The sequence below is a fragment of the Myotis myotis genome, unplaced genomic scaffold, assembly GCF_014108235.1.
Source record: "Myotis myotis isolate mMyoMyo1 unplaced genomic scaffold, mMyoMyo1.p scaffold_m19_p_1, whole genome shotgun sequence".
NCBI lineage: Eukaryota > Metazoa > Chordata > Mammalia > Chiroptera > Vespertilionidae > Myotis > Myotis myotis.
The window spans coordinates 209110362-209136019 of NW_023416313.1; the positions used below are offsets into that span (position 1 = coordinate 209110362).

At 38.6% G+C, this 25658-nt stretch overlaps 1 protein-coding gene and 1 non-coding gene across 3 annotated transcripts in view; both read right to left on the reverse strand.

Moving 5' to 3' along the window:
- The window catches only part of GTF2A1 (general transcription factor IIA subunit 1), a 49547-nt gene that overhangs the window by 20648 nt on the left and 3241 nt on the right, over window positions 1-25658 (reverse strand). For both annotated transcript variants that reach the window (XM_036314536.1, XM_036314540.1), the window contains exons 2-5: window positions 25112-25213; window positions 10780-10984; window positions 8451-8515; window positions 766-841 (exon numbers count right to left, since the gene is read on the reverse strand). In XM_036314536.1, the coding sequence (XP_036170429.1) occupies window positions 766-841; window positions 8451-8515; window positions 10780-10984; window positions 25112-25213 (448 nt within the window). The remainder of the gene's footprint in view (window positions 1-765; window positions 842-8450; window positions 8516-10779; window positions 10985-25111; window positions 25214-25658) is intronic.
- Window positions 9084-9227, reverse strand: LOC118662245. Its single transcript, XR_004969647.1, has one exon. It is a non-coding gene; the product is annotated as a small nucleolar RNA SNORA79 (small nucleolar RNA).

Below are 25658 nucleotides of genomic sequence, written 5' to 3' on the forward strand. Positions count from 1 at the left end.
ACGTTTTTTATAGATAGCGGTAGAATGCGGGTGACGTATAAATACGTAAACTAAAGTTATCGTAATTTTACTGAACGTTGCCATTTTTTTTGCGCAAAAAATTAGCAAAAATGGCCCGCGCCACCTGTTAGCGTGCGAGAAAAACTACCTGCAAACAATGTGTTAACAAAGAAAAATCAACCAAAAAAATGAGTTTGCATGTCACCTCTGACAAGCATGTCATAGGTTCGCCATCACTGCCCTAGTTTGATCTTCACAAATTTAGAAATTAACAAAATAACGAGAAATTACATAATTAAGATTATAGAGAAAATACTTAAAGTCCATGTAAGTTCTTCAAACATTAATATTCCAAAAATCCCAGTAAATTTTGTCAGTCTACACAGAGATACTATGTAAAATAGAATGCAATAAACTTGCTCTTAAGATACCATAAGGATTAAGTATTTAGTTTGATATCACAAATTAGTTCTAATGACTCAAATTTAACTTATTTGGCAAGTTAAATGAGTTTATCAAAAAACTAAATAAATAAGCATTTCTATACAATCATACTTCATTCAATAATAGAATTCTCATTCAAGGATCAAAAACTCAAGTACAGTTCTCATCTTCTGTACTGCACTCTCAGCAATAACACGGTATATGTGCTATAGCCCTCGAATAATCTTATTTTAATAAGCTAAACCAAATGGTAAAAGAAATATTAAGATTTTCTGTCTTACAAAGTTATACATATATAATGGTTCCACTATTTCTAATTACCTGAATTTGTTAATATCTGTTGAACAGGAGTCACACCTGCAGGGAGTGCTAAGGTAGCAGCTGTAGCAGCAGCACTCTGAAAAAAATAAAGAAAAAAAAAATCAAAACCACCTATATGCATAACAGGAACTCAGTTTATTTATGGCATATTTTAACAGTATTTAAAGTTTATCGTTTAATATTTACTAAAATGAAAAGTTCTAACAATGGTACAATAAAGACCACCTAGCCTAAATGCCCTACCTAATTATTTCAAGCTTAAATTAAGTAGAATAATGTAATTGGTTTTTCCCTTGACAATGTGCTCTAAATAAATCTCACCCACACTAATAATGCTGTACACAACATATGAAATATCCATTCCAGTATCTCCTTTCCTACTCTGATTCCTTATTCCCAAAACCTTATTGCAAATTAACATACTTGAGCCCTGGCTGGTGTGCACAGTGGGTATAGCATCAGCCTGCACATCAAAGAGTTACAGGTTTGATTCTCTGGTCAAGTGCAGGTTTGATGCCTGACCTGGTTGGGGCATGTGTGAGAGACAACCAATCTATGTGTCTCTCTCACATCAATGTTTCTCTCTCTTCCTTCCTCTCTAAAAAATAACCAAAAAAACATAAAACTCAATAAAAACATATCCTTGGGTGAGGATTAAAAATTATATATGGAATTATACTCTGAATGTCTTTAAATTCAGGATAAATTCTTGATTTACTGCTCCTAGAGACTTTTCCCCTCCCTCCAAAAGAATCACACAATAGTCTGCTTTTCAATTCTGTATTCAAAGCATTTCCATGTACCTCACTGTAATTATATATAGGTAGATTTTCCCCTCCCCCTTCAATTTTTTAAAGGTACCAAGCCTTCATATAACCCAATCTAATCTATACATTTTTTTAGAAACATCTCTATTTGAATAAGCTTTAAGAAATAAATAGAACTGTGGCTAGGAGATGCTAACGCAGAAGCCAATAAAACTTGGAAAATTATTCTCAAGTAGGTTAATGATACAACTACTATCTAGTCTAGACTCTAGGTATAGCTCTCCAAGAAAATATGCTTGTTGTCGTCACTTGATAGGCCTACGTAATTTTGACATCTTAGGTCTGAAATTCCCACTAGTTCCTAGAATCCAGCTATAGCCCTCCAAGTTCTCTTTATCAAATGCAGGTTATCCAATTACCCAATTTCAAATAAGTCTAGCCTGTATAGGCAAATGAAAGGTAATTTACGTTTTAGGAATATATTAACAACCACTTGTTATTGAGAAATATTAATTGCCTATAATTCATATAAGATTAATATATCTCCCTTCACAGGCAAACTGACAGTAGTTTCCATGCAGCATATGACAGAATTGCCACCGGCACACATCTCTGCATTCAAGTTGCTATTAATAACTATCTGTTGAGTGATGTACCACATAGAAACCATCTTTTATCAATGTCTACCGAAAATTTCTTCCTGTATTTTATAAAGTATCCCTACCATAAATAATGCATTAGAGCAATCATTTCATAAAAAATAACTTGCAAAACTGGTTTGATATAGTTTTCTAAGTTCCCTGAAATAGTGCTCTACCTAATATCACTATCCCATATATTTACAAAATTACATGATTATTATTTATGTTCATTTCCAAAGCATACAGAGTCATTTAAAAAATCAAAACTGGGCCTAGCCGGCATCACTCAGTGGTCATGGTTTGATTCCCGGTCAGGGCACACGCATGAATTGTGGGCTCAATCACCAATGTGGAGCGTGCAGGAGCAGCCAATCAATGATTCTCTCTCATCATTGATGTTTCTCTCTCTCTCTTCCTCTCCCTTCCTCCCTAAAATCAATAATAAAAAATATATTTAAAACATCAAAACTGTTTTAATGGATATCTTTAAATCAGAAATAATAATGAAGCCCTGACCGGTTTGGCTCAGTGAATAGAGCGTCAGCCTGTGGTCTCAAGGTCCCAGGTTTGATTCCTGTCAAGGGCATGTACCTTGGTTGCAGGCACATCCCCAGTGGGGAGTGTGCAGGAGGCAGCTGATCGATGTTTCTCTCTCATCGATGTTTCTAACTCTCTATCCCTCTCCCTTCCTCTCTGTAAAGAAATCAATAAAATATATTAAAAAAAAAAAAAAGAAATAATAATGAAAACAAAAACTCTTAAAAAACACTTTTATCTGTAAAAAGCTTATACTGATTATGCTTCAGAACATGCCAAATACATGGATCAAATACTGAAAACATCAAGTAAAATGCTGAAATACACAACATAAATGCGTACATTTTATTGACTGAAGTTTCTGAACTCTGATCTAAAAATAGGCATGCTCTTCAGTATCAAGAAGGCATAACAAAATCAGTAAGAGATAGGCCACTGACTTTGCCCAGGTCTCTTTAAACACATTCTCTCCCATAGTATTTAAAAATCTTCAAAATTAGCCCTAGCTGGTTTGGCTCAGTGAACAGAGCGTTGGCCTGCAGACCAAAGGGTTCCGGGTTTGATTCTGGTCAGGGGCACATACGTTGGTTGCAAGCTCCTCCCAAGCCTGGGCCCTGGTCAGGGCTCGTGCCGGAGGCAACTAATAGATGTGTTTCTCTCACATCGATATTTCTCTCTGTCTTTCCCTTTCTCTTCTACTCTCCCTAAAAATATCCTCGGGTGAGAAGTAACAAAACAAAACCAAAAAAATCTTCAAAATTAGATGAGCCTACTACTACGAGTGATTTTACCAAACTTGTTTTAAAATGACATAAATTATTCTCTAGGAAACAATCCCAATAGTACTACCTGCAATATGAATCCCTCAGTGAGACTTTTATTTTTAAGGGCGAAGGTTAACTTGGGGCCTTGGATTCAAAATAAGTATTTTTCGAATAATAAAAATTCCTGTGAGAAATACTAGGCATGGGATTGTATGATTTTCATACAAAAAAATCTGATGCCAACTTGAACTGAAAACACAAATAGGAATCCCTGTTTTTTCGAGAATTTTAAAATCACAATCTCTACTTCCATGTACAATTTGCAATTCTGCCAAGTTATGAATTTATAAGGCTGGTATACATAAAGAAGTCATTTGTCTAATAGGTAAATCCTACTTCCTATCTGGCCTATAAATCACAACTGAGCTTTGAGGCTCACTACTCATCACTCACCAAATCTACATAATTTTTTAAAATATTGCTTTTTCTTTAAAAAATAAAAATAAAAAACTGGATCTGAAAAAAAACATATCATTGCTAGCACTAGGTTAATAGATATTTTTTTAAAAATAATGATTAGAAAACTGTGGTACATCTACACGATGGAATACTATGCTGCTCTAAAAAGGAAGGAACTCTTACCATTTGCAACGTCATGGATGGAACTGGAGAGCATTATGCTAAGTGAAATAAGCCAGTCAATGAAGGAAAAAAACCACATGATCTCACTCATTCATGGATAATAGAGACCATTATAAACTTTTGAACAATAATAGATACAGAGGCAGAGCTGCCTCAAACAGATTGTCAAACTGCAGCAGGAAGGCCGGGGAGGGTTGGGGGGCAGGAGGTAGGGGGGTAAGAGATCAACTAAAGGACTTGTATGCATGCATATAAGCATAACCAGTGGACATAAGACATTGGGGGATAGGGGAGGCTAGGGGACTGTCTAGGGCGGGGGGATAAAATGGACACATATGTAATACCCTTTGTAATACTTTAAGCAATAAAAAAAAAAAATAAAAAAAATAATGATTCTAACCTTTAAATTAAAGATTTGGCTAAGTTGAAGAATAAAATGCCAGAGCTGAGATACCACTTACAGTCTATATATTTTAATATTTGTTTTAAATATTTTATTGATTTTTTACAGAGAGGAAGGGAGAGGGATAGAGAGTTAGAAACATCCATAAGAGAGAAACATGGATCAGCTGCCTCCTGCACACCCCTGACTGGGGATGTGCCCGCAACCAAGGTACATGGCCTTGACCAGAATCGAACCTGGGACTCTTCAGTTCACAGGCCGACGCTCTATCCACTGAGCCAAACTGGTCAGGGCCAATCTATATATTTTAAATAGAACAAAGAAAAGCTATTTATGATAAAGTGCTAGAACTACTCTACTGTTTTTATTTTTTTTTAATCTTTAAGGATATAAATAAAGACTTTTCAAGGATCTGAAGGGAGGGGTCTTTCAATTTTACTACTATACAACATTTGATGGAAAATATTATCTGCCCTAAGTAAAATTTGAATACTTGACAACCTTTGAAGTTCTGTGGATATCCATTAGAAGTATCTAAAGTCTAATCCTAAATAATAATCCTATATAATAAAAGGGTAGAGGAGAAACTAAGATGGCGGCATAGGTAAACACCGGGAAATTGCCGCCTCACACAACAATTGAAAATTACCGCAAAGGACAGAGCAAACATCATCCAGAACAACAGGAAGGCTGGCTGAGTGTAAATTCTACAACTAGAAGGAAAGAAAAGCACGCTGAGAGCCAGAGGAGCTGCAGAGGTGAAGTGCAGAAGTACAAGTGCAGAGGTACGGCCGGCTCGCGCGCGCACACGCGCGCGCGAGGAAAGGGGGTGGCACCTGAGGACGCGGCTATCTTTTTGAATCACAAGCTCCCGACTGCTATGAACTCCGGTTCCGGGAAGCCTCTGGGGACCCAGGACTCATACGGGGAGAAGCTGGTCTGTCCGGCAGCGGGCGAACTTGAAGGCGGCTTTCCCTCAGAGGTGCTTGCAGCAATTAGCGGGTCACTGAGACCTGCGACTCCGGGCGGAGAATCAGCCATAGCTCCTTGATCCGCCCTTCGATTCCCTGAGACCCCGCCCCACCCAGGCTGCAGCAGAGGCTTTTGCATGTGAATGTACCTAACTTCAGCCGAGCCAGGCAGACCCGAAACTTCCAAGAGAAGGCCCAAGGCCCCGCAGCGGCTTGCATTGCTTCACAGCTGAGCCTCTTCGTGGCTCCTGCTGTGTGGCCTCAGGCAGAGGCTGAATTAGCACCTCCTTAGATCCAGGAGCCACTGTACCCAGTGGTCAGAGGGGGACCATCCAGATTGCAACTCCTCAGATCCATAAGGGACACACTCAGGGAGCAGACTCAGTGAGCACCAAAGCCCCACTGAAGCAAGTCTTGCCCCAGAAGGGTGTCTTCAGCACAGAAGTTCTCCCACTTTAGACACAGCTGATTCTCACAGCCAATTGGCCTGGAGGTCAATTCCTCCCAGTGATCCTACAACAACCAAGGCACCAAGAGTGCACCAAGAGTGTCCACCCCAGGTAACTGGGGAGGCTGAGCTACTGGGCCCTACAGGACACCTGGCGCGCAGGGCCACTCTATCAACACAGGGAAGCTGCCAAAATGCAGAGACAAAGAAACAGGTCACAAATGGCAGAAATGGAGGAAAGCAAATGATTGAATATAGAGTTCAAGGCCACGTTTATAAGGTTTTTCAAGAATTTTATGGAAACCGCCGATAAATTTAATGAATCCCTCAATAAGTATAGTGAGACCATGGAGGACATGAAAAAGGACCAACTAGAAATTAAGCATACACTGACTGAAATAAAGAATAATTTACAGAGATCCAGCAGCAGACAAGAGGATCCCAAGAATCAAGTCAAAGATTTGAAATACAAAGAAACAAAAAATACCCAACCAAAAAAGAAAAAAGAAAAGAGATTCCAAAAATATGAAGATAGTGTAAGGAACCTCTGGGACAACTTCAAGCGTACCAACATCAGAATTATAGGGGTACCAGAAGGAGAGAGAGGGCAAGATATTGAAAACCTTTTTGAAGAAATAATGACAGAAAACTTCCCCTACCTGGTGAAAGAAATGGACTTACAAGTCCAGGAAGCGCAGAGAACCCCAAACAAAAGGAATCCAAAGAGGACCACACCAAGACACATCATAATTAAAATGCCAAGAGCAAAAGATAAAGAGAGAATCTTAAAAGCACCAAGAGAAAGACAGTCAGTTACCTACAAGGGAGTACCCATACGACTGTCAGCTGATTTCTCAACAGAAACTTTGCAGGCCAGAAGAGAGTGGCAAGAAATATTCAAAGTGATGAATAGCAAGAACCTGCAACCAAGATTACTTTATCCAGCAAAGCTATCATTCAGAATAGAAGGTCAGAGAAAGAGCTTCACGGATAAGAAAAAGCTAAAGGAGTTCATCACCACCAAACCAGCATTATATGAAATGCTGAAAGGTATTCTTTAAGAAGAGGAAGAAGAAAAAGGAACTCTTACCATTTGCCACAGCATGGATGGAACTGGAGAGCGGATAAATACCACATGATCTCACTCATTTGTGGAATATAATGAACAACATAAACTGATGAACAAGGACTGATCCAGAGACAGAGAGGCATTGATTGGACTGTCGGGCCTTGGAGGGAAGGTAGGGGAGGGTGGGGGTAAGGGGGAAAGATCAACCAAAGGACTTATATGCAAGCATATAGGCCTAATCAATGGACATGGACAACGGGGGGGGGGGGGGGGGGGGGGGGGTGAGGGCATGAGCGGGGGGGGGTTTGGGGGGGTAGAGGGTAACGTGGGGACAAGGACACATATGTAATATCTTATTCAATAAAAAATATATTAAAAAAAAAAGGGTAATATGCAAATAGACCAAATGGCAGAACAACCGAATCAATCAAAGTGTAATATGCTAATGATATGCTAAGGTTGCTCAACCGCTCGCTATGACGTGCACTGACCACCAAAGGGCAGATCCTCTGATAGGTTAGCTTGCTGCTGGGGTCTGGCCAATCGGGACAGAGCGAGATGGGGTGGATACACCCTGGAGCCCTCCCGGCTTGATCGTGCACAGGTGGGGTCCCTCAGCCTGGCCTGTGCCCTCTCACAATCCAGGATCCTTCAGGGGATGTCAGAGAGCTGGTTTCAGCCCAATCCCACAGACCACTCCCCTTGGGAGGGCACCAGATGCAGGGCTCATGGCTGGCGAGCACTGCTGTGGTAGAGTGAGCCTCTCCCAATCGATCTCAGCAGGCACAGTGGGGCTGGAATGAGCAGGAGCGGCTGGTAGGAGCTGCAGGCAGCGTTGGACTGCGGGTTTTGGCCAGATCCCTGCAGGCCACCCAGAGGGACCCCACCTGTGCACGAATTTGTGCACCAGGCCTCTAGTGTATAATAACTGCAACTGGTTAAAATGCATTTTAAAGTAGTAATTTATATATTGTAATAAAACTTATTAGGCTATGCTATCATTAAATCTTGACATTTTTAAATGCTTGATCTTAAAAATAGTCTTTTGAAGTACCTAAACATTTTTTTAAGTTTTTAATTCGTAGCATTCCTGACATCTTGCAATAGATCTTAACAATGGATCTTTTGCAAATGAACTATAATTAGCATAATATGTTTGGTAGGTCCCCTAAACCTCTTTTCCAAAAATAGCAGGGACTGAAATAGCTCCCACAAAGCATCACTCTTTTGGTATTCCCCTCTCATGATTTTATGATCCTCAAGTTCCAAGTAGCAAGCTAAACTTTAGATTTACTTCTAAATCCAATATTTAGGAAACCAAATAAAACAGCCATTTTGCTCAAGCCTTGAATAAACTTTGCCAATATACAATCTACTTAGGCATAATCACAATTTCAGTTAGAATAAGTTGAGCCAAACATAGTGCTACATTCTGACTCTTACCATATTTGATGCATTCATATGCTGTATCAGCTTAGAATCAGGAACAATAACTTGTGGTGCTGCAGCTATTAAAAACACAAGTATACATGTGAACAAGGAACCATGAGGCTATTTCATAATCATAAGAACACTAAACAATGCTGAAAACGTTTTTAATGCTTTCCACATTGTCTTCAATCAACTGCACTCAACCATCTGATATCTCAGAATGTCATAAATTTCTATGGTAAAAAACAACTGTGTTACTACTCACCTTCTACTGGAAAACAGCAATAAAAAAAAAAAAAGATTTAAGTAACTATACCAAAAGACTCAAGGAAACCTGGGAACAAGTAGTGAGATACCATCACCTAAACATATAAATTTCTTTCATTCTTAAACTTAAACTTGTTAAACTTGTCTTGCTAACTTAGCATTAAACCATTTTATTGACATAATGTAACTGTTGAAATGAGTTATTAACCCTTTAAGAGTGAGTTCAAAAAGTTAAAGAATTAGGTGTGTATTTTTTTTTAAATTTACATAGCCCTTTTCTCTCAATTTGACAGGGGCAAGAATCTTAGTTTTTTCCATCAACTTCTGAAAAATACAAATCAAAAATAATGGCAACATTACTTAAGTGTAAAAGGAATTAAGTGTTTGATTCCGCAAATTTCAGAGAATAAACAGATAATCCCATCATCCTAATATTCTCTGAGTGAAGAAAATCAGATTTTAATATATGATGACCTAAAATCCTAGTGCCAGGGCTGAAGGCAATAGGAGGAACAGTCATCAAAACAGATTGAAAGGATAAAAGTATTTGAAGCAAGGTACAGAATAAAACCAAGTATTAGAAGTCTTATTTGATATAATCAGTAAAATAACCTAAATAGACATTTCTGCTATACATCACCATCTATATATTCTCAAATGAGGTAAATAGGTAACTAAACAGTTACATCAAAATAATATTTTCATAGCCGAAACCGGTTTGGCTCAGTGGATAGAGCGTCGGCCTGCGGACTGGAAGGTCCCAGGTTCGATTCCGGTCAAGGGCATGTACCTGGGTTGTGGGCACTTCCCCAGTGGGGGATGTGCAGGAGGCAGCTGATCGATGTTTCTCTCTCATCGATGTTTCTGACTCTCTATCTCTCTCCCTTTCTCTCTGTAAAAAATCAATAAAATATATTAAAAAAAATAAAAAATAAAAAAAATAATAATAATATTTTCATTTACCTTCATTCCCCTCTCCAATAACAAGATTTACAACACTGGAATGCCCAGGTGGTTTTATAACTGAATACAGTAGTCCACCCTCATCTGAGGGGGATATGATCTGATAACTGAGAGAGCTATTACACATGCAACATATACAGCATGGATCACTGGACAAAGGAATAATTCACATCCCAGACAGTGCGAAGCAGGACAGCTCGAGATTTCATCATGCTATTCAGAGCAGCACACAATTTAAGACTTGTGAATTATTTATTTCTGGAATTTTCCATTTAATGTTTTCAAACCACAGTTGACCACAGGTAACTCAAACTGCAAAAAGCAACACTGCTATAAGGGAGGACTACTCTACAATTTTTCATGACAAAAATACTTATTATATGTAACAATCAAGCTTGTTAGCTTTTCCAAGGCTCAGATATTCCTCAACTTTGAAATGTTGTAAGAGCTACTTCACAAAGCCTTTATAAGGCTTCAATGAAACAAAATCTATAAAATAACTTGCAGAGTACAAAGCAGTATGAACACAATCTGTAAATACTTGTTTTTTCTTACATTAAAATGTTATATATCCACTCTTCACTGAAAAGAAATCTAATTCTATTTAGACTTACATAAATTACTAAGAAATTGAAATTTCATATTGCCAAAGTATAGTTATAAAAATCCTCTACTGTTTAATTAAGTCCTTCTAATATTTGCTTTTATTTACAAAGATGCTTTTATTTACAAAGATTAAACTCAAATATGTCTTTGAAGGAACAAATCAGTTTCATAAAGAAAGCTGACCATGATTTTAACTACATAAAACAATGAAACAGTAAATAAACCTTTATAGATCTGACTTATTTTAGGAAATCCACCATTATGTAGCCTTTTCAGAAGAAAGTATCAATAGACTTATCTGAATATGTTAGGCTTTCAATTAGTGAATTACTTACTTATCATTATTATATAAACAGGATCCACATTTCATACAAATTTATGTTAATACAAACATATATACCCTCCTCAACCAATAGAAATGAGAAACCCAGAGTATTTCTCTTCCTTGAAAATGACAAATTTCATCTCCAAGTTGTAAGTAGGAAAACATATCTAGTCTCCTCACCTTGTTGTGATGCAGGAATAAGGACCTGCTGAGTCTGCGCTTGCTGAGGTACCGTAGGCTGTGGTTGAGCTTGCTGGTGGTGGTGGTGATGGTGATGCTGCTGTTGCTGGGTTTGATGCTGCTGTTGAACTTGCAATAAAAGCTGCTGCTCTTCTGAATGAAATCCATCTACTGCCCTAGACTGCATTAGTTTATTCTCCCATAGCTAAGACAAAGAACATTAAAGATTTATAAGTAAAAGTCAGGGAAGATAACTATGGACATATGGTCATAACGTATTTTGTTTATTTATTAGTCTGTTTATAAAATCCTTCCATTTTCAAAACTGATACAACTACAAAAATCAACCAAATCTTTTTTACCCAAGTGTATGCATCAATAAAATCTAACCTTTTAGGTATCTAACCTCATTTTTGCTACCTCAGAGTACAAAATAATTTTTTGTTTCTTTTTATATTTCAACGAACTTTCTATGGTAATTCATTAGTTATTAGACATATTTCATATAAGCAAATTTTTAGTAATCAAAGAAAATCCTTTTCTATACTAAATCTATTATTAACTATTTCTATGGAAATCTTTCCTTAATACAATGTTTTCTAACTCTTAAATAGCATACAAAACAGAAATACATCCTATCTGATCTGAACAATGAGAAACGTTAACAAGGCAATCCTCAAGTTAGAGAAGCCCAACTTTCCATCTCTCTAATTCTACATAATAAGAAGGGGAAAAAAAAATGCCTAATGCTTTTAGAGGTATTCTTAACCCTCCACAATTCTTCAACTTCCCCTCCTCTCTTCCATTATGACAAGGATTGACAGTCTTTTTCTGCTTAGCCATTTCTATTTTTCTCATTGCTCCCTAAGAGAATTTCTGTGACCAAGTAAAAAAATCAGAAGTGAGCAAAACAAAGAAGGAAAAGAAAATATTTACAACTATTCCATCCTTCTCCCTAACACATTTCTTCTCTATCAGGTAGTGTTCAATCTAGAGAGCCTCAACCCTTATAAGAAATTGGCAAATAAAGTTACAAACTAGCCCTGGCCAGGTAGCTCGCTCGGTTGGTTAGAGCATCATCCTGATATGCCAAGGTTGTGGGTTAGAACTCTGGTCAGGGCACATACAAAAATCAACCAATGAATGCATAAAAAAGTGGAACAATAAATCAATGTGGGGTTTTTTTCTCTCTCTCAAATCAACTTAAAAAAATTTTAAAAGTCACAAACTGTCCTTAAACATATAATGAAATTTAATTCATTTTGTACATACATATACATACACTTTGTTTTCTTCCCCAAAATCTAATCTTGCGATATTGCTTAAATCACCTGAGAGGCTTCTATCAGATCCTTCAAGAAGCTCCCTTTGCCATACTTATAGGGATTTTTATAATCTCCTGACACCTCCACCTGTTCTAGATTTGTATCTATATGTTACTAGCAATTCCAGCACACCTCTAATGACGTAATAAAAAAGTAAACTAAAGGTCAGTTTCCCAGATCAACCATTCCCCTATCAGGTTTAGTATTTAGGCTTGCCTGAAGACTGTTCTTAAAGAGACAATAACAGTATCTATCTCACTGTGGGTTGTTGGAAGGCCTAAATAAGATATCTATGTAAAACATTTCTCACAGTCAAGCATAATCAGTGCTCAATAAATGTTAATTATTAAAATTATAATTATGGTAATACTAGAGGCCTGGTGCACAAAAATTTGTGCACTGGCAGGGGCGGGGGGGGGGGGGGTCCCTCAGCCCAACCCGTGCCCTCTCACAGTCTGGGACCCCTCGGGAGATAACCATCTGCTGGCTTAGGCCCACTCCCCTGGTGGCAGATGGTATGTCCAATCCTGCGGTGCCTGCCCGTATCCCCTGGTCGCAGATGGCAGGCCTAGATCCAGCACTGGGTCAGGTGGCCGCTTGGATCGTGCTGCAGCCCGCCCTGCCCCACACACAACAGGCCTGGATCCTGGGCTGGGGCGGGCGGCGGCTCGGAATCGCGCTGCCGCCAGCCCCACCCACCCCATCCCACACACGGCAGGTGAGGATCTCACCCTGGGGCGGCCAGTGGCTGGGGGTCACGCTGCCACCAGCCCCACGCAGGGCGGCACAGCGGGATCTGCCTGCAGTATGCAAATTAGCCGCCATCTTCCAAGTCAATGACCTATGAGTCAGAATCCACCCCAAATCACCATCATTACTGTCAATTTCCTTTCCAAAAGCACTGTTCCAATCTACCTCTGCTATTATGGCCCTGGTTCAAGTCCTTTACTCCCCACCAGCACTACTGCAAAGTAATTACTGAGCTCACTGAGTTCTCCACATCAAGTCATACATCCTAAATATAATTATGCTAGACACTGTTAGTGGCATTGAGAACAGAGAGTGAACAAGTCTAACAAAAATCCCTTGACCTCACAGAGTACATTCCAGTGGAAATTTGTCCTTCCGGCCGATCTTCTATAAATCAGTGGTCCCCAAAATGCAATCCTGGGGCCAACAGCATCAACATCACTTAAAAACTTGTTAGACGTTCTAATTCTCAGGTGCCACCCCTGACCTACTGAATCAGTAACTCTGGGGGTGGAGCCACAAATCTCTTTTAATAACCTGTCCAGGTTATTCTGATGCATGCTAAAGTGAGAATTGCTGCTTTAAAGTCTAAATAAATGCTTTCCAAATTGAAGATCACAACCCTTAATGGATTATCAAAATTCAATTTGTATTTTTTTTTGCAAATGTGATCAAATAAAAAAAATATCAGACTGTACCCTTATCAAGTCAGACTCTCTGGAAAAGTAGTCTAAAAACCTGCATATTAACTAGCACCCCAGATAACCCCTCTCACTCTAAAGACCAAGCTTCACATGGTATATATCACCTCTCCAACTGCTACTCTAACTTACACGCTATTTCCTAATGGTGCCAAACTACTTGCAGTTCCCTGACTATAGTATACATTATCTCCTGTCTGAGCCTCATGATGGGCAGTCTTCCCTCATAATTCCCAAAACAATGCAAATGTCAAAGCTACATAGCCTCAAAGAAATCTCTCATTGTCTCTATACCTTAAGAGATATTTCTTATTTTCAAAAATGTTTATACTTTTCAAGCCCTGACTGGATTGTTCAATTGGTTAGAGCACTGTCCCAATACTCCAAGGTTGTAGGTTCGATCCCTGGTCAGAAATATAAAAATCAAATAGCTCTAGCTGGTATGGCCTTGTTGGTTGAGCATCGTCCTGGGCACCAATGGTTGCCTGTTTGATTCCCAATCAGGGGGCATGTAGGAGGCAGCCCATCACTGTTTCACTGTCACATAGATGTTTCTCTCTCTCTCCCTCCCTCATTCTCTCTCTCAAATCAATAAAAAATTTTCAAATAAAATAAAAATATTGTTATACTTTTCACACATCACTTAAGAACTTGTTAGACATACTAATTCAAAAATTAGAGAAGTCTACCATCTCTACTAAAGAACTCCTTCAGGGCAGACATTATTCAGTGGCTAACAAAATGACCAAGAATTTACCAGATGTCTAATATTTGAATTCAAAGTAGAGAAGAGAAAACAAACAATTATCTTATAGAACAATGTTTCTCTGCAAGATGCTACTGACACCTGGGGCAGGGCAATTCTTTTTTTTTTTTTTTTTTTAAGGTATTACATGTGTCCTTTTCCCCTCCCCACTCCTGCCCTCACCCCACTGGTGTCTGTGTCCATTGGTTAGGCTTATATGCATGCATACAAGTCCTTTGGTTGATCTCTCCCCCTTACCCCACCCCTCCCCTACCTTCCTTCTGAAGTTTGACTGTCTGATCGATGATTCTCTGTCTCTGGATCTGTTTTTGTTCATCAGATTATGTTGTTCATTATATTCCACAAATGAGTGAGATCATGGGATATTTATCTTTCTCTGACTGGCTTATTTCATTTAGCATAATGCTCTCAGTTCCACCCATGCTGTTGCAAATGGTAAGAATTCCTTCTTTTCTACCACAGTGTAGTATTCCATTCTGTAGATGTACCAGTTTTTAATCCACTCATCTGCTGATGGGCACTTAGGCTGTTTCCAAATCTTAGCTATGGTAAATTGTGCTGCTATGAACATAGGGGTGCATATATGCTTTCTGATTGGTGTTTCTAGTTTCTTGGGATATATTCCTAGAAGCGGGATCACTGGACCAAATGGAAATTCCATTTTCAATTTTGAGGAAACTCCATACTGCTCTCCACAGTGGCTGCACCAGTCTGCATTCCCACCAGCAGTGCACGAGGGTTCCTTTTTCTCTGCATCCTCACCAGCACATGTGATTTGTTGATTTGTTGATGATAGCCATTCTGACAGGTGTGAGATGCTATCTCATTGTTTTGATTTGCATCTCTTGGATTAGTGACTTTGAGCATCCTAATAAAAGAGTAATATGCAAATTGCCCATCACTCCAACACACAAGATAGCCGCCCCCATGTGGACACAAGATGGCCAGCAGGGAAGGGCAGTTGTGGGCAATCAGGCTAGCAGGGGAGGGCAGTTGGGGAGGACCCAGGCCTGCAGGAAGGGAGTTGAGGGGACCAGCCCTTCAGAGGGCAGTTGGGGGAACCAGGCCTGCAGGGGAGGGCAGTTGGGAGGGACCAGGCCTGCAGGGAGGGCAATTGGGGGGGACCAGACCTGCAGGGGAGGGCAGTTGGGGGGGACCCAGGAATGTAGGTGAGGGTAGTTGGGGGGGACCAGGCCGGCAGGAATTATTGCTTCCTCTTGAATTTTTTGGAATAGTCTGAGGAGGATAGGTTTTAGTTCTTCTTTGATGTTTGGTAAAACTCCCCTGTGAAGCCATCTGGACCTGGGCTTTTGTTTGCTGGAAGCTTTTTGATGACCACTTCAATTTCTTCCATGGTTACCGGCCTATTGAGATCTTTAGATTCTTCTTGATTGAGTTTTGGAAAGTTGTATTTTTCTAGGAATATGTCCATTTCCTCCAGGTTGTCTAGTTTGTTGGAGTAGAGCTGTTCATAGTATTTTTTAACAATCCTTTATATTTCTGTGGGGTCTGTTGTTATTTCACCTTTCTGATTTTGTTTATTCGGGTCCTCTCTCTTTGCTTCTTGGTGAGCCTGGCTAGAGTTTCATCAATCTTGTTTATCCTTTCAAAAAACCAGCTCTTGGTTTATCTTTTGTATTGTGTTTTATTTATTTCTGCTCTGATCTTTATCTCCTTCCTTCTGTTCTCTGGGCTTCTATTGTTGCTCTCTAATTCTTTAAGTTCTAGAGTTGGATGATTTACTACCATTTTTTCTTGTTTTTTGAGGTAGGCCTGTAGAGCTATAAACTTCCCTCTCATGATTACTTTCACTGTGTCCCACAGATTATGTCCCACAGTTTTCACTTCCAGGATGGTTTTAATTTCTTCTTTGATCTCTTTGGTAACACAATTATTGTTTAAAAGCATGCTATTCAGCTTCCAAGTGTTTGAATTTTTTTATTGTTTTTATTATAGTTTATTTCTAATATGCCATTGTGTTCTGAGAGAATGCTTCATATGATTTCAATCTTCTTGAATTTGGAGAGACCCTGCCTGTTACCCACTATGTGGTCTCTCTTTGAAAATGTCCCATATGTTGCCCTAACCGGTTTGGCTCAGTGGATAGAACGTCAGCCTGCGGACTGAAGGGTCCCAGGTTCGATTCCGGTCAAGGGCATGTACCTTGGTTGCGGGCACATCCCCAGTAGGTGTGCAGGAGCCAGCTGATCGATGTTCTCTCTCATCGATGTTTCTCTCTGTCTCTCTCCTGTCCGCTCTGTAAAAAATCAATAAAATATATTTTTAAAAAAATGTCCCATATGCAATTGGGAAGAACGTATACTCCATGGCTTTGGGGTGAAATGTTCTGAAGATGTCAACTAAGTTCATATGACCCTGTGAGTCATTTAGGATTGCTGTTTCTTCGCTGATTTTTTGTCTAGAGGATTTATCCAGTGATGTCAGTGGGGTATTAAAGTCCCCTACTATGACTGTACTATTGTCAATTTTTCATATCTTCCGGGAGTGTTTTTATGTATTTGGGTGCTCCTGCACTGGGTGCATATATGTTTACCAGGATTATATCATACTAGAGGCCCAGTGCACAAATTCGTGCACCAGTGGGGTCCCTCGGCCTGGCCTGCAGGATCGGGCCAAAACCAGCTCTCTGACATCCGCCGAGGGGTCCCGGATTGTGAGAGGGCGCAGGCCAGGCCGAGGGACCCTACCGATGCACGATTGGGGCCAGGGAGAGACATGGGAAGTTGGCCAGCTGGGGAGGGACTGCGGGAGGGCTCCAGGGCATATCCAGCCCATCTAGCTCAGTCCCGATCAGCCGGACCCCAGCAGCAAGCTAACCTACTGGTTGGAGCATCTGCCCCCTGGTGGTCAGTGTACGTCATAGCAAGGGGTTGAGCTGCCTTAGCATATCATTAGCATATTGTGCTTTGATTGGTTGAATGGACGATCGGACACTTAGCATATTAGGCTTTTATTATATAGGATTGTTGTATCAATCCCTTTAATATTATGAAGTGGCCTTCCTTATCTCTTGTTATGGCTTTCACTTTGAGGTCTATTTTGTCAAATATAAGTATTGCTACCCCAGCTTTTTTTTCATTTCCATTTGCCTAATAGATATTTTTCCATCCCCTCACTTTCATTCTGTGTGAGTCCCTTGTTCTACAGTTCTCTTGTAGACAGCATATGTATGGGTCATGTTTTTTTATCCATTCAGTCAATGTCTTTAGATTGGAACATTTAGTCCGTTTACGTTTAAAGTTATTATTGATAGGTACTTGTTTGTAGCCATTTTTATTTTTTGTGCCTGTGTTCCATCTTCCCTTTTTATTTCTTCTTTTTACACCAGTCCCTTTAGCATTTCTTGCATTGTTGGGTTGGTAGTGATAAAATCCCTTAGCCTCTTTTTGTCTATGAAGCTCATTTCCCCTTCAATTTTGAATGATAGCCTCTTAGATTCACGCCCTTGCTTTGCATCACTTTGTAAATTTCCTTCCATTTCTTTCTGGCCTGATGTGTTTCTGTTGAGAAATTATTTGATAATCTAATGGGAGATCCCTTGTACGTAACTTTCTGTTTCTCTCTTGCAGCCTGTAAGATTCTCTCTTTGTCCTGAACGTTTGCCATCGTAATTACAACCTTTCTTGGTGTGGGTTTTTTCGGGTTCATCTTGTTTGCTACTCTCTGTGCTTGTGTGACTTTTTTCTCCCCCACATCAGGGAAGTTTTCTGACATTATTTCTTCATATAGGTTTTCTAACCCTTGTTCCTCTTCCTGTCGTTCTGGCACCCTTATTATTTGTATGTTGATTCGTTTCATGTTGTCCCAAAGCTCCCTTAGGCTCTCCTCCTATCTTAATTTTTTTCTCCAATTACAGTTCAGTTTGGGTGTGTTTTGCTTCCCTGCTTCTAACTAGCTAATTCGGTCCCCCACTTCTCCTAGTCTACTGTTGAAACTTTCCATGGTGTTTTTTATTGCAGCTATACCACTCTTTATTTCTTCTTGATTCTTACATTAAGTTGATTTTTTTCATGCATCCGGTTGATGAACTTTATGACCCTTAGTCTGAATTCTTTTTATGACATATTGCATGCCTCTGTTTCACTTGGCTGCTTTTCTGGCAATTCCTCCTTTTCTTTCCTTTGGAGGTTTCTTTGTCTCTCCATTTTTGCTCTCACCAAAGCATCTAGGTGTCCAGTCATGCGGCAGCAGCTCCTCGGGCAGTCACAGCAGCGGCTGCTCCTCAACTGGCAGCGGCTCCTCTGGTGAGTGCTGCTCGTGCAGCTGCTGCTCCTTGGATGGGTGTGAGCAGTTTGCACAGATGCTGCTCCTCTGACATGGGGCAGGGCAATTCTTTATCGTACAAGGTAGAAAATAGGAAGTGTACAGAAAATGCAACATTCCTGGCTCTAATCTACTAAATGCCAAAGCTGTCCACTAGTCACTATGACAAGCAAACATGACCCCACACATTTTCAACTGCTTTGGGAAAGGGGTGTTGGAGCAGTGTATTGAGAATCGATATTTACTAAGTACCAAATACTTTTATAAGTAATGTAAAAAATACAAAAGTGGTACCACATAAATATTTAGCATTAAGATTGTAATATCAAATAAAGTTCTAATTAGTTGAACGTTCAATTTCACTTTTTATGTAATTTTATTTATCGAAACATTCTACTTTTAAATATTAGTAGTTTGAAAATAAACAATGTAATACTGTTTGGGCAACTGTAATTATACTAAAAGTACTGAAGACCACCAACAATGCTGAATTATTATTTATTTACTAGAGACCCAATGCACAAAATTTGTGCAAGTGTAGGCCTTCCTTCCTCTGGCTGCTGGCGCCAGCTTCCCTCTAGTACCCGAGACCCCAGGCTTCCCTCGCAGCCCTGGCTTCATCCAGAAGGTCATCTGGTCTAATTAGCACATCATGCTTTTATTATTACAGATTTTGCTTAGTCAATAGGAAAAAACCCTTTTCCTCCTCATTTTTACTGTACTCTTTTCTGCAACACAGTTACTATTGTTTTGAGCAGCCCTACTTCAGCAATCTTTGCCAGTTCTCTGAAATCAGACATGGAGAAAATTCATTTTCTGTTCCCAAATGATTCAGATATGCATCTGTATACTATAGTAAGTAGACTAATACCAAAGTCTTACTTTGTAAATACTTTTATGTACAGACTCATTTTTCACACACAAAAAAATCCCATAAGATAGGCATTATTCTTATCTTTTTACAGAAAAAAACTCAAGAAACACTAAGTTATGTAACTTATCCAACATCACCAACTAATAGCACGCAAAACTAGGATACAATCCAGGCAGTCTGACTCTACTGTTCAACAGTCAGGGATGGACCCTGAGAGTGAAGAATGAAGATCCTTTAAATATTGTGTCCTAGGCATCTCACTGGCCTCCCCATAATCCCAACTCTGGTCCAAGTCTATGATCTCTAAACTGTACTGCTGCTATCAGAACAGGTCTAGTCACAACTCTGGTATCTTCCTTTTACTGGTAAGTATTATATATGTCATCTGGTGACAAAGGCCTACATTCAAGTCTCTATCACTTGCTAAATGACCTTGTAAAAACATATTCCCTCTCAAAGTCTATTTTGTGACCTATTAAAATGTGATTAGATCTACTGCTTCCTGGCTGTATTTTGGCCTAGAAATTCTGAAGGATTCTCCTAATTCACAAAACATCTAGCTCTTGGATAAAACATAAGAAATTATGTTTGAGCCCTGACCGATTTGGCTCAGTGGATAGAGCGTCAGCCTGCAGACTCAAGGGTCCCGGGTTCGATTCCAGTCAAGGGCATGTACCTTGGCTGCGGGCACATCCCCAGTGGGGGGCGTGCAGGAGGCAGCTGATTGATGTTTCTCTCTCATCAATGTTTCTAGCTCTCTATTCCTCTCCCTTCCTCTCTGTAAAAATTCAGTAAAATATATTTTTAAAAAAAATAAAAAAGAAATGATGTTTGAGAACAGAGCTTTCCCTGAAGACAAATGAAGTGGAATAATTATTCAACCTATGATCCAAGTATTTATATATAAACTACAGTATATTTGGAATAGTGGTTCTCAATCAGGGGTGGTTTTACCACCCCCCCCCCGCCATGCTCACCCCCCCCCCCCCCCCCGAGTCACTGGGCAATGTCTGGAGACATTTTTGGTTGTTAGAACTGAGAGGTACTACTGGCATCTAGTGGGCAGAGGCCAGTTATGCTGCTAACATCCTACGGTAATAGGATAGCCCTCTCTAACAAAGAATTAACAGGTCCAAAATGTCAGTAGTGCCAAGGCTGAAAAACCTAATCCAGAGGAAGATAAACTCAGTTTCAGATTTGTCTCCAAATTCAGGAAAGTCTTCTCTGTTTTAGTGAGAAGAAAGGCTGTATTTTCTATCTCCCATAGTGCTTGCTGTTTGGATATGGGTAGTTCTCAATCTAGAAATCAAGATGACTTTATCATTCACTTTAAAAAGAGAATTTCTAGACTATCATTCCCACCCATAGTCACTCACCATTCCAAAACACAGTTTACACTCATATATAGATGTACTGAAATTTAAGACTATGTTTTATGACTTTCCTATCTTTCATAGATAACACACTAAAGTAGGCTCACAGTGTTTTAAGAGATAACCTCAACAATGAGGTTGAAATTTTTTAAACATCTCCCCTTCTTACATTATCTAGATAAATTTCAAATTACATGCACTCTCATTATTCATTTTAATTCATAATCTAATTGATCGCTGATCCTTTAAAGCCATATGGACCTTTTAATGAAAATTTGTGAAATGGGCAAAAAGGAGGAAGGGTCTAGGGCTAATGACAAAGTCCCTTATAAACCACAAAATACAAAATTAATTTTAGTTTTTATTAGCAAGAATGTTTAAAACTACGGGATTCAGAACAGTAGCCAATAACCACACATGGCAATTTAAATGAAAATTAATTACAATTAAATAAAAATTCATTTCAATTCCACTAGCAACATTTCAGGTACTTAAATAGTCACATGTAGCTAATAGCTGCCATAATGCACAGCACAAATATAGAACATTTCCATATCCACAGAAAGTTCTATTAGACACCACAGCTGTCAAACTATTAAAACTAGGACACATTTTAGAAATTCTAATGAGATGCTGAAGACACTAGTGCAGAGAATTAAAATAACAAACTCATTTTAATCTAAGTTTTATTTTTAACCCACTTACAACCCAGAATAGAAAAGTATGCTCCATTAAAAAAAAAAATTAAACTACTTTATTCAGTTAGGTACTGGAGTCACAGTTGTTATTAACCAGTTAAATTAAATATTTACTGAATGCCAATCACCTATGCCAGGTATTGTGGTAGAAGCTGGGGATTCGAAGTTGAAGATGTTACAATCTGTGATATTAAAAACCAACCATTAGCCCGGCTAGCATGGCTCAGTGGCTGAGTGTTGACCTATGAACCAGCTCACAGTTCAGTTCCTGGTCAGGGCACATGCCCCTGTTGTGGGCTCGAGCACTAGTGGGGGAGCATGCACGAAGCAGCCAATCAATGATTCTCTCATCATTGATGTTTCTCTCTCTCTCTCCCTATCCCTTCTTCTCTGAAATCAATTTAAAAAAATAAAAACACTAACCATTAAACAAAAAATCAATGCATAACCTATAAAAACATATATAATTGTATTATTTATATATTCTATACAATATATTATACATACATGTGTATGTATATGTGTGTATGTGTGCATATGTATACATTCACACAAACATGCATATATATTTTTAAAATCCAAATGTGATAAAAATGCAGGTCGAGCTATTTGGTCTCAAAGATAACTCATTCTCTTTGTAAAGAATGCCTGGATTATACTGGGACCAGTAGGTAAAATCAATTCTCCAGACTCTGAAAAGCAAGAAGAGATAACACACAATCTGCATTGACCACTAGAGGTTGGCTTAGGGTAAATTAAAGTCTTTGGGATTGATTTTCTACACCTAAAAGTGTCATATCTTCTACCTAAGGTCACAGGAAAAGGACAATTGAAAAAATTATAAGTGTAACATAAATTGTAAAATATTCACTCCATGTATGAAATTATTTTTCTTTCCTTTGTTTTTAAGCTTATTCTCTTCTTATTCATTTTCCCAAGATACTTTAAGCAGTTTGAGCAGTTTATACTGCTCTTCTTCCAACTCATGTCTCAAAGTTGGCATTCTTTCACTTATATTTTGAGATCCCTACTCTTCAGTTTTAGTAACCATTACATTTCTCTCAAGATAAATATCTCATCTCACTCAAACCTATTTTTCCTTCCCCACATGGGCAGGTTCTTATCGAAAACTCTACATGCCCAGAATAAATTGTCTAAACACTCTAAGATATATTTCATCGCCATAATAAAGGTGAGATTTACTTATAAGTTTCTAAATTATAGCCTCTACACTTCCACTGAATAGATAAATAAGACCACAACAAATGTTCCTTACCATTCATTAACTTATTTGTACATAGCTCTAAATGAGCTCAATGCCCAATTTCTAAGCCAGCAGTTTTAAAATGTTTTGGTCTCAGGATCCATTACCACTTTCAAAAATTACTGAGGAACTCAAAGAACTTTTATGAAATTATAACTAAGATTTTTTAAAAATGTTTACTAGCCCTGGCCAGGTTAATTCTTTTGGTTGGAGTATAACCTGTGTACACCAAAAAGATTGCAGGTTTGATTTCCCGTCAGAGAACATATGTAGGCTGCGGGTTCCATCTCATGTCAGGGCCTGTACAGAAAGTAATGATCAATTTTTCTCACATCAATGTTTCACTCTCCTCCCCCCTCCTCTCTCTCTATAAATCAATAAACATATCCTCAGGTGAGCATTTTAAAATATTATTTTTAATGTTTACTAACTCATTTAAAAGTAATGTAGCCATTACCCATTAACATAAATTATATATTTTTAATGAAAATAATTCTGTGCAAATAAAGTTTAGTGAGAAATGGCTTAAAGAAAAAATAGCTGGAGTCTCATATCTGCTTCTGCATTCACTTTGTCATTTTGGTTTGAGTAAATGAAGAAAATCTGCCTTCCCACAGTTGGGTATTTGGAAAAGGAAAAAGTATTTTAAGTGATGATTTATTTAAAATTAGCTGCAACATAGAATCTGAAACCATATACCAATGAACCTGACATACTCTTTGATTAAGATTCATTACTTTATCTTTCACTTTTTTGTTGTTTACTGTTAATCCTCATCCAAGGATATTTTTCTATTGATTTTTTTTTTTCTTTTTTAGGGAGAGTGGAAGAGGGAAAGACAGTGAGAAATATCAACATGAGAGAATCACACCAATTGGTTGCCTCCTGCAAGAACCCTGACAAGGGCCCAGGCCAGGGAGGAGCCTGCAACCAAGGTATGTGCCTTTGACGGCAATCAAACCTAGGACCCTTTGGTCGACAGGCCAATGCTCTATCCACTGAGCCAAACCATCTAGGGCTATCTTTCATTTTGAACCAGTTCTGCACCATCATGCATTGGTCATTTGGAAAAATGAGCTCAGTGAATTAAGCAGATACTCCAAATATTAACACATTTCATTATAGAATATCAAATACTTGCATTTCTTAATATCAACACTGATCTCATCTTGACCTTAAGCAAACACTTTCTTAAAAAATATTTTTTTTATTGATTTTTTTTAGAGATAGGAAGGGAGAGGGATAGAAAGAGAAACATTGATGAGAGGGATTGTCAATCAACTGCCTCCTGCACGCCTCCTACTGGGGATGGAGCCAGCAACCAAGATACCTGTCCTTAAATGGAATCAAACCCGGGACCCTTCAGTCCACAGGCCAACGCTCTACCCACTGAGCCAAACTGGTTAAGGCCAAACACCTTTTTAATTTCAGTGCATCATATGGAAAGTATGCATAAATAACTTTTGCTGCATATAGAACTGTTATCTCAAGGAAAAGCACATGTGCATTTGAATTGAGAGTGGAACTGATCACTTTTCACAGAACACAACTTTTACTGAAAATGTGACAAACGATTATTTGGACTTGGGCATTTGGTCAACCTCACAGACTCCTGAAAGAGCCTGTGGGAAAACCAAAGGAGTCCACACACCATACTTTAAGAACCACTCTCCTGAGCAATAAGGCAAAATATTCCACAATTTCATGAGTCATTATACCACCAAGAAAACACAAATGCTAAATAAAAATATCTAAATATTTCTGCTTAAATTCAAGGAAATCCAAAAGACAGAAAACCAACTCCCAAAGTAAAATATGTACCATAAGCCCCATATTTGGCCAATATAAAGAATCAAACTCAAGAACATGAAATTCTTTTTCAAGCACTTATTCAATCTCCATAACATAAACACATTTTAGAATACAGTACACTAAGGCCATAAAAAAACTTGTAGATATGCCAAATAATTAGACCGTAAGTGCAGATTATTAACTGTCCATTAATAATAGCTAATGCTATTGTTGGCACTGTGCTAAGCTTTATATGGTTATGACATTTAATCCTCAAAACAAAACTGTACAGTAAGTACTATCTCCCATCTCACACATAAGGACACTAAAATATAAGTAGATTGCCTAAGGTGACAGGAAGAATGATGGTAGAGTTGGGATTTAAAACAGCACCCTTCACCTATTCTCCTCTGAAAACAAAGTCAAATGTCCATCCTATGGAAAAATTATGGATTAGTCTCTGGTTAAAGAGAATATTTTTTAAAGAGGGAGAAGTACAAACTCACAGTTTTTAGTTCCATCAGAACTTGTTCATCGACTCCATCATCCAAAAAGATGTCTCTCACATCATTAATAACATCTTCGATCACGGATCTGTATAATTTAGGCTTTAAATTAAAAAAAAATTTTTTTAAATAAAACTATCAACTTTTCACATATAAAAATGTGTAACACGTTCTCACAAATTCAAGGTAATACAACAGTAATTTTTCAACTATCTACAACTTATTTTAAAAGATACAATGTTAAAAGACATGGCCATCCTAGAAAACGTCATTTACCTTAAATGGAATTATTTGATGAATGCATACTTTAATAAAAGTTTTAAGAGTATTTACTGCAATTCATATACAGAAAAGGTCCTTACACATACAAGGTCATACAATTACCAATGTTGTGGTCAAAACAACTATTGTGATCCAAAGTTTTATGGGTTGCAATGTCTGGTCCCTATTATTCCTTACTTGGATGATCCCTATTATATCTCATAAACTTGTCACTAAGTCTTAGACTTTAGAGAAACTTATGTACTATAGTTATTTCCTGGATATA